Source organism: Cygnus atratus, chromosome 2 (assembly GCF_013377495.2).
Source record: "Cygnus atratus isolate AKBS03 ecotype Queensland, Australia chromosome 2, CAtr_DNAZoo_HiC_assembly, whole genome shotgun sequence".
Taxonomy (NCBI): Eukaryota; Metazoa; Chordata; class Aves; order Anseriformes; family Anatidae; genus Cygnus; species Cygnus atratus.
In genome coordinates this window covers 45,089,932-45,100,397 of record NC_066363.1, presented here as the reverse complement: position 1 = coordinate 45,100,397, position 10,466 = coordinate 45,089,932, and the positions used below count along the sequence as shown (strand labels likewise).

At 39.9% G+C, this 10,466-nt stretch overlaps 1 protein-coding gene across 1 annotated transcript in view; it reads right to left on the bottom strand.

The window, feature by feature from the left end:
• Positions 1–3,619: 3,619 nt before the first annotated feature.
• Positions 3,620–10,466, bottom strand: part of COL6A6 (collagen type VI alpha 6 chain) — a 46,903-nt gene continuing 40,056 nt past the window's right edge. The window contains 5 exon segments of the mRNA XM_035549677.2: positions 3,620–3,792; positions 5,485–5,753; positions 6,002–6,095; positions 7,530–8,201; positions 8,827–8,917. Of these exon segments, the coding sequence (XP_035405570.2) occupies positions 3,620–3,792; positions 5,485–5,753; positions 6,002–6,095; positions 7,530–8,201; positions 8,827–8,917 (1,299 nt within the window).

Below are 10,466 nucleotides of genomic sequence, written 5' to 3'. Positions count from 1 at the left end.
TGAGGGATGGACCCCGTGGTATGGACCCATATCTGGAGCAGTTCTTGAAGAGCTGCTGCCTGTGGGCAGCCCACGCCGGATCAGTTCAGCAAGGACTGCATCCCGTGGGAGGGACCCCACAGCACAGGGGACGAGAGTGACCGACAAGGAGAGGCGGAGAAGAAGCGCTGTAGACTGACCATAACCCCCATTCCCCCGTTCCCCTGCGCCGCTTGGGGGGAGGAGGTGGAAGAGGGTGGATGGGGGGGAAGGTGCTTTTGGTTTCTTTCCTTTGTTTCTCACTTCTCTAGCTCGTTAGTAATAAGCAATAAATCTTACTGTCTCCCTATGCTCAGCCTGTTTTGCCCGTCATGATAATTACTGTGCGATCTCCTTGTCCTTATCGCAACCCTTGAGCCCTTTTCATCATATTTTCTCCCCGTTCCTCTTTGAGGAGGGGGAGTGAGAGAGCGGTTGTGGGGGAGCTTGGCTGCCCACCTGAGTAAAATCACCACAGCTTATTAGCATGCACAGAAAGGTCTTAAGCTGAAGTGTCTAAACTGCTTTCAAATTGAATCCAGCTGTAGGTGCAAACATATGGTTTACATATGCAAACATAGCACCAGAAAGGCAGCTGGGGAACGGGGTGGCAGGAAGGCTGATCTCCGACCCAAGATCACCACAAGCAACACAGACCACCAGAGATCCTTGTACAGATCCACCATTTGTTTACACCACAGCCATTCAAAAGAATGCCAAGAGTTAAAAAATGTAGGTGCTCCATTAACTAGAACAATGTTTTGAAGTTTAAGCACCCAGAAAACAAAAAATAAATAAATAACAGTATTAATTCAGACAATGTATGACATTCAGCATCTAGATTGCTCACAAAAGCTTGTTAAGTGCCTAGAAGTAGCAACAGAACTAGAACTAGAACTCAGTGCCTCACAGAAACATTTCATCATCTGCTGAACGCTGAAATTCATTCCTCAGTGAAATGCAGCAGCCAGAGAATTCTGGTCAGTTGCCTACAAAATAATCCTTTTCATAGTTTACTTTGTGTAACTGCTCCAGATTCCCAGAGTATTCCATGTGTTTGAAAAGAGAAAAAAAAAAATAGCCAGCAAATGCTACTTGCTGGATCATCTGACACAACCAGCAGGATGAGACAGCTGTGAGACATCTAAGCATCCTGTGGTAGCTAGAATATTCCTCCTTTCAGGGAAAAGTCAAGGGATTTATGCCAGGGATGAAAGAAAAACAAAACAAAACAACAAAAAATAAAACCAACAGATTAGGAGGCTTTGAGAGTCATTCTTCAAGGAGGGACAGCTGGTTGGTTTTATCTTGCATTGCTCTGGAAGGAGGTTCATCAACCAGCCTGTCTGAGGTAATGAGATGGAAGATGTATGTGTGTAAAGCACGAGCGGTTCAGTCCACACAGGCATACGCATTTCCTTATCAAGGAGCAAGGATACTACACACTAAGACTCTCCCCTTGCTGAAAAAACAAGAAGTTTGAGCCAGCATCAAGACTAACTAGCCCCAGATAACAAGAGCCAGCTGAAAGGAAGAAATGGACTGCAGGCAGCTGAGATCCCTCAGGGGACTCCATGTCTCCTGGGCCGAAGAGAACCTGAGGTAACCCAAGCAGCCTCTGCTACAAGACTTTTGACTTCTGTCTTCCAAGCAAAATAATTATTTATTTATCTGAACAAAATGAAAACATGAGAGTTCTAAAGAGATTGGGAGACCAGATTTTCAAACTGCCTTGTCTTAGAGGCAGAATTTCCATCAGTCTCTTGTAAAAAAACTGAACCAGTTTTCCAAACAAGGCGAATTACATTCCCCACGTACCCCTGACTTAAGGAGAGGAAACCATTCATTTTGAAAGAGGAGTAAAACCACTGCCAGCTGGCAGCGTATGTAAAGAAATATCCATTACACAGAGAGAGGCAATTTAGATGTCAATTATTAATCACTTCAGAATTAAAACACTGTGCATATTGCGGCAAAAAACAAACCCCAGTTTGATCTATTGCTCCAAAATAGCTAGACCAGGTCAGTGTTGGGGCCCATCCTCTTTATCCTCTTTAATATCTTTATTGATGATGTGGACCAGGGAATTGAGTGCACCCTCACCAAGTCTGCAGATGACACCAAGCTTGAGGGAAGTGTCGATCTGCCGGAGGGTAGGAAGGCCCTGCAGAGGGACCTGGACAGGATGGGTCGATGGGCAGAGGCCAATGGGATGAGGTTCAACGTGACCAAGTGCCGGGTCCTGCACTTTGGTCACAACAACCCCGTGCAGTGCTACAGGCTTGGGGCAGAGCGACTGGAAAGCTGTGCAGAGGAAAGGATATGGGGGTGCTGGTTGATTCTCGCCTGAACACGAGCCGGCAGTGTGCCCAGGTGGCCAAGAAGGCCAACGGCATCCTGGCTTGTATCAGGAATAGTGTAGCCAGCAGGACCAGGGAGGTGATCGTCCCCCTATACTCTGCTCTGGTGAGGCCTCAACTCGAGCAGTGTGTTCAGTTTTAGGCCCCTCATGACAAGAAGGACATCGAGGTCCTGGAGCCTGTCCAGAGAAGGGCAACAAAGCTGGTGAAGGGCTTGGAACACAAGTCCTGTGAGGAGTGGCTGAGGGAACTGGGGTTGTTTAGTCTGGAGAAAAGGAGGCTCAGGGGAGACCTTAGCACTCACTACAACTACCTCTAAGGAGGTTACAGCAGAGTGGGGACTGGTCTCTTCTCCCAAGCAACAGAGATAGAACAAGAGGAAATAGCCTCAAAGTTGTGCAGGGGAGGTTTGGGTTGTATATTAGTAAAAATTCTTCACTGAAGGGGTTGTGAGGCATTGGAGTAGGCTGCCCAGGGAAGTAATTGAGTCTTCATCCCTGGAGGTATTCAAAAGATGCGCAGATGTGGTGTATAGGGATGTGGTTTAGTAGTAGACTTGTCACTGCTAGATTAATGGTTGGACTTGATCTTAGAGTTCTTTTCCAAACTTTTCAAAGAACCAGTGGCAGAAGTGAAATATTTGAGAAAGAATGACTTTATTTATATATTGTATTATTCAGAAAAAAAAAAAAAAGAAAAAGAAAAAAGAAAAAGCTGAAAACGATTCTATAGTAGAAAATCCTCCACATCAAAGTGAAGTAAGTTCTGGTAATTCAATGACTGCAGGGAAAGTTAACTCCATCCCAACCAGACCCAGCACACCCTTGCTTTTTGGTATTTTTCTGTATGTAAGGCAAATACAAACAAATTAACTCAAACATTTTGACATTAGTGTCTCGCATCTAACATCATACCATCAAAATATCTGAAAGGTTATTTTATTTTATTCATTACATTGTAAAAGTGCATATTTTGGTGTTTTAGAAGAACACTGTTACAATACTTTAAACAGTAGGGTGTTGGCTAACAAGTTTCTCAGTTCTCAACATCTCAGATCAACTAAGCAATAATTTTAATTTTCTTTTCACTATTAAGTTACTAGATAAGAATTTCTCTGACAAGTATTTCTTTCAGCTGAAATCTGGGAGATGAAATGCTGTGTGAACCTTTCCCTTCAATCTCTTTTGCTCATCATCTTGATAGCATAACCAAAGATATAAAGTAATTTAAGTTTCTCTGCACTAAAAAGACTTTACACACAAGAATTCACATTCGTCTTGTGTTTCAAATCTGTTTCTGTTGCCTCCACAGCCCCCATACCAGAACCAACTACATATTTTCTGCTCTTTGTTGTAGTACCACTTCAGATCAAAATTCTGACATTCTCCACTATCTTGAGGCAGGTCGCATGCATCTGGAAAAGGCAAATAAGAGAGAGTTTTAATGAAAGATTCCACACTGGCATTGGAATTTCAGGGGAAATAATGTTCAGCACAAATTAGCAGTTGAGAGAGGTAGTCAGTGTTCGAAGTGTTAAAAGGAGTCGCTAAGTATCCACACACAAACCTACAGTGTCAGTGTGGCCAGAGGCGCCACTTATGATTGATTTGATAAGAAGGAATGTCTGAAACTAGATTTTCAGAGGCATAAACAGAAGAACTGCTAGAAGGTGTTTAGTCTTCTAACATGGACAATTACCAACATTGTTGTAAAATAATTATACCCATTCTATACAGCACAGGCAAACAAAGCACAAACTACTCTTCAAACTTTTCTGAATGTCCCTCTGCTTTACACCAGTATCCTTCAGTAAAATTTCACAGTTGAACATACACAGATGGTTAAATTATTCATAACAGTCTCTTAGCCAAATCACAGAGCAATATAGAGTTGAACTGTATAAATGAGCCAAAAAGTAGGTGAAAGTTGCACACTTTGTAGCAATCTGGCATTAGGTGAGTACAGATCAGTACAAAGCACATTTCTCAAAAGGCAAAGTCTCACACTGTGCTACATATTTTTAGAAGTAAATTGTTGGGTCACTAATTACAAATCAGGATTGAGAACTGCAGTTCACACCTCTCCTGTAAGTACCTTATGTCACTGCTCCCATTAGTGCAATGAGCCTGACTGCTTCCTCACAAGAAACATTTGCAAAGTGAAAACAGTAACGTATCTTCATTGTTAATGGAGAGCACTGATCCAAGAATGTAGACATGTAGTTAGGCCATGGGACTGATTCTGTCTGTGCAGAGCAAGCCAGCCATGCACCGTGGATGTCTGGGATTTCAGAGGTATGTTAGCTCTTAATTAAAAGATCCATTATTAAAACAGTTTTGCAAAAGCACTAGCCATCTCATTCGGGATGGGGCTACCAGACATTCTGCAGGATCCTTTTTGACCGGAAAGATGAAAAACAGAGGGATGGGAGCTGTATCAATGAGCAACAACACCCAAAGTTATGCAGACACCATTGGATTTTTCCAATGACATTATCTCCAAGTACAGTCTACACAATAGAAACACTTAATAGTGTTAAAAGGATGTTGGTAAGAAAACTCACAATCAGATTCACATATCTATTAAATCAAATGGCAAATCTAGAAAGAAATATGTGTAAATAGGAGGCAAAGTAAAAAAAAAATATATATATATATATACACACATATATATATATATATATATCTTGACAGGATACCTCTGGTGAGGAATCCTGTTCTTCCTACAAGAACAGATTGCAGCAGAGACATGTAATTAGTTGTTCCACATTGAGCTAAGTTAGCAGCATGAAGTAATTCAATAATTAAAGTGCAACTTGGGGATTTAATGTGATCAGTTGTTCTAGTAAAGTGGATTATAACTTTATATTTTATTATCAATAAAAATTTATAAAACAAAGCTAAAGTTTAAATGACACCTGCAGTTCAGCCTTTAATTACAATCTCTTACTGTACAGATCTGGACCAAATACAGACATGGCAACAAAAAGGTTTGGAAAATGTAATTAATGGAAATGCTTCATACTGAGTAAATATTCAACCAAGTCCTTCACAATTTAGAGTCTTTCTGCAGAATTCAAAGAGATTTTTGTACTCTAAAATCTTACCATAAACACTATAGTCAGCTCCAGTTTCCAATGTTGCCTCTAGGTTTTCCTTTTTCTCCTGAGCTCCTCTATACTCTTGTGGCTTTTCTCCTTCAGCATCTTCCTCTGTGAAATACTCATTCTCCTCAGAATCATATCCCATTTCTGGAACCGTGTATACAGGTTCTGTGCTAATCTCTCTAACTTTTTCCAGGACTCTACTTTCCGTTGTTTCAATGTCTTTTAAATAGCCACTGTAATCAGTTTCATCAGTTCTGGAAAAAGGCGTCCTGTGAAGGAGGGAGGGGAAAAACAAACAAACAAACAAACAAACAAAAAACACAGTTTAAGCACCAGTACAGCTATTAAAAACACACATGGCTCATTCCTTCTGAACATTGCAAGATTTTTTTTTCCTGTCAAAGGTGATTTGAGTATAACTAGTAATCCAAAGGGAGATATCTTATGTTTGGAGATAAGTGTAAATATAGCATTTTATCCCATACCCACGCAACAGGTTTAATAGGTAGTTCCAAACCTTTCAGTGATAGACACTTGCTCTCGTGTGTCACCTCGATCTAAGTTTTCACACTCTTCTTGAAGTTCAGGAGGAGGATAAGTGTTAATTTTTTCTGTGGGGAAAGCATATGTGCCACAGGTAAATTTTAAATTCCTCCAAACCCCAGTATGTTTAATAGAAAGCAGAAGAAAAAGAAAAAGAGAAAAAAAAAACACAAAGAAAAAAAAAACACATTTTTTCTCATGAACAGGAGATTTTATCTTTGAATAAGTAACACACCATATCTACAGAGACTGGCACAATGTCCAGGAAAACAAAAATGATATTAGAGATCAGCTAGATGAGCGTGACTCCTGAATCAATGGTTTATACTTTTACCTTGCTCGGTAATACACTATTTACCCTTCTATAGAAACTTTGATATCTAAGCACATGGTTATGATGGGGATTTTAAATCAGTGACAATTTCCTTCTTGATGTTCTCTGGCATACATTTCAAAGCACCTAAAAACTGCTCATCTACATGAATATGTCTTAGAAAGTTAAGAAGTACTTTGTTTGCTCTACAGAGGAGGAATAACTGCAGTAAAGAGAGATTAAAGCCAGAACTGCTAATGTTTAAACTTTTATCTGCCCAAAAGCCTAAATAAGCATTAACAGCTCAGTAAATCTGGATCTGCTAAGGGTCTGAGGAGAAACATAGGTGTCAAGGATCAGAGAAGAAATGGAGACCTAAATCGGGAAAATAACTGTGCTTTCTTGGCTGAAGAATAGTCTTTCTTCAGTGACAGTGGAGTCAACGTAGCCATAAAAACTTAAGGAAAAAAAAATACTTAAGATTTTGGCCTAAAGCATCATTTTTGAATATAATATTGTTCTGTAGTCACTAGCAGTTTGACTCGTGAAAGACGTTCCACTAAGAAAGACATCAAGGCCCTGGAGTGTGTCCAGAGAAGGGCTACGAAGCTGATAAAGGGCCTGGAGCACAAGTCCTGTGAGGAGTGGCTGAGGGAGCTGGGGTTTTTAGTCTGGAGCAGAGGAGGCTCAGGGGAGACCTTATTGCTGTCTACAACTACCTGAAAGGAAGGTGTGGGGAGCTGGGGGGTCGGCCTCTTCTCACAGATAACCAGTGACAGGACTAGAGGGAATGGCCTCAAGTTGTTCCAGGGGAGGTTCAGGTTAGAAATCAGGAGACATTTCTTCTCAGAAAGAGCAGTCAGGCATTGGAACGGGTTGCCCAGGGAGGTGGTGGAGTCACCATCCCTGGGGGTGTTCAAGGAAAGGTTGGACGTGGTGCTTAGGGACATGTTTAGTGGGTGACATTGGTGGTATGGGGATGGTTGGACCAGGTTATCCTAAAGGTCTTTTCCAACCTTAATAATCTTGTGATTCTAGTGTCCAGCATCTGCTGCAAACTATAGATGAAAGACAGACTAGTTAGGTTATGACTAGAAAGAATGATAGTGCATACACTGACTACTTTTTTCTACGCAGCATTTTCTCATTCTTTCTGTAACTTATGCAAACACCATTGCATACTACTTACGTTGTAGCAGATTTAGAAACGCCCGGCTAAACCTCTGTGCATATGCCATCTCAGATGTTGAAACCCTGCCCAATGTCAGTAAGTGCTGATCTGTCGGGGAGCTTGACAGTTCTATCAGCTCATTGTCATTTACATTACTGCCAAGCGCAAGAGTGAATACAGTAAATCCTTGGCACTTGACTCCGAGTGAAATATCTTTCAGCCTCTCTCTGTCCCATGTGCTTGTTTTGCTTCCAATTATTACAAATATGACCCTGTGTTTTCTTTGTCTGGGATCTTTAAAAAATACATTTTCAACTGTCCACTGTAGTGCAGAAGCAATGGCTGATGGCCCTTCCAGTTGGCGAACAGACTCCTGGATATGGTTCTTCATCAAATCTTTATTAACATATGTTCCTAGATTAAACTCCAAGGCCACAGGAGTTTTGCTTCTGTCAGGCAGGAAGCCCCTGGGAGCCTGTTGTACCAATGCCACTCTGATGCCTCCACGTGATTCACTTGGCTGTGAGGCAATATCAAACTGATCTACCATGTCGCTCACAAAGTCTTTGGCTCTCTGAAAGTCTTCACTGGTGATGCTGTGAGAGCTGTCCACAATGTAAGCGATATCCATATCCATCTGAAGAGGTAGAGAAACGGGCACTTCACAGTGCTTACTGGGCTTGCATTTATCTAGAGAAGAAGAGCCAATACGCAGCAAACTATTTAGCAATATAGCAAAAACAATAGTCTAGAAAAAGACATTTTTGAGTCCTATTTACCTAATTTTTCTTAAATTTTTATTTAAAAAAAATCAATTTAGCAATCAGAAATCTTGTTGTTCTTATTAGAAACAATGGATGAATTTTGTTAAACAAGGTTTTGAGATACCATAGGAAATTACTCAAGTATGAAATCAAAAAGTGTTCATAAGGTAAAAACAGATCAGAGTTCCCCCGAGAATTTTTCTATCAAAAACTATACATGGCAAAGGATGCTGGAGCAGATTCTATTTTTTACTTCAGACCGCTGTTCAACATTCTGAAACATTATCATCATTTAGCAATTTCTCCACACCTCAAAATACAGAATTTATAGTAAATGAACATGTTTTCCCAGAAACATGACATTATTTTAAGTGCATTTCTGTTATAATTAAATAGCAATTGGATAGCAATTAAATAGCTTTTGTGGTTTTGAGACTCTAATTCTTACTATTTATATTGCCCAGAAGAATTATTTTATTCAAAAACATTGGATTTGTTATTGAAAGTGTAAAAAGACCAATACAACAGCTGGAATATGTAAAATGTCTTACCAAAGCAAAGTGTACAATATATGATGCTGTCCAAACTCTCATCCAGTTGTCTTTCCCAAACAAATAATTGAAATCTTCCAGTATTATCACTCTAGGTTTTAAACCAGACATAAAAGTAATGTTAAAATGTATATACACCAAACACAGATCATGTTTTCTCTTTGTTCTTAATTCTTAGTATCATTACTACTTCTCTGCTGAAACAGATTTTGTCCCTAACTTGCTGGTTTCACTGCTATTGTAATACTGAACATGTAGACAGAAGACTTCAGTTGCCACCTGGAGCATTCTATCTGCATATCTGGAGCATTACAAGAAGATCTCCGTGTTCCTAAAGATTTAACACCATGCTGTACAGAGATTGCTAAGCCTTTGCAACTCCTAATGACAATTAACTGGTATTAACACTTTTATTAGCCAGTTTAATACAGTCATAATAGATCATTCAAAGCTAGCTCAAATATTTCTGAATGGTGTTGAACTTAAGTCCTGTGTACACATTCATTTTATACTTTGCCTTTCTACTCTTCATAGAATCTAGATTAGGTAGGGATTCAACTTTTATTCTCTGTATGCATAAGGTGACCCATATCTTGATTAGGGTGGCTGTGTGCTATAATACTACAAATGAGGGGAAAAATGAGACATCGTGTGATTGCAACTGTAAGTAAATGAAAGAAAATGAATGAAAGAAAAATCTCACAATTTCAATTCCTGTCATCAAATCTTTTCTGTGCAGGTCACCATAGCCTCCCCTTGACAATGAAGAGCATATATTCTGGCCTGAGTAACACAGTCTTGCAAAAAAAAAATGTGGGAGGAGGCATCTTTATAGATGTCACTTTTTGCCAGTGAAAACCCATAACCTTTGTTCTTTTCTTAGTAGGGTGCTACAGAGAAAAGGGCACGATTTTCTGTCTCAGCTCTTTTCGAGAAAGAAAATTCCTCCTTAGTGAAAGTGCTTTCTTGGGAGATAAACTTCTAGCATTAGAACAACAAATGTTTTGCCTGTGATCAACTGAAGAAATATATACTCTCCAGCAGAAAAAAAGATTGTCACACAAAGGCTTGAGGAATCCTGAAGATGCTTCACTAGCATCTTACCATTTCACTGACCATCCAACCCCATCTAAATATGATTCAAGAGAAAACATACTTCCTTGTCAACTAAGCTAAATGAAAATGGCTGTACAATATCATCTCATTGCAGGAAGTTAACCACTTAAATGAGGAAAGAAATACTTATTACTTTGCTTTAAACTTAAGCTTTACATGTGTGTTATACACAACACTGATAATAACTTCTGATTAATACCTGTAAAGGATGCTATAGATGGATCTCTTCAAATGAATTAAAATTGACAATGACTGGTTAAGTGATCTCCAAACTGAAGCTCCTAAGGCAAACTAACCAAATACATTAAGTATCTGCAGCTAGTCTGAAAGCATCATGAAGATAAAACATTTCTGAATTGCAAGGGCAGAATACTATTTGAAAGGAAAAGGGAGGTTGCATTTTTTGGGTGGTGGTGGTGAGGTTGGTTACCATTCCATGACTGTAACCATAAATGAGAGCTGGGCAGTGAGGTTTGCTTTTGCTTTTCCCCTTGCTAAGCAGCTGCTCATAGCTTTGCCTTGAA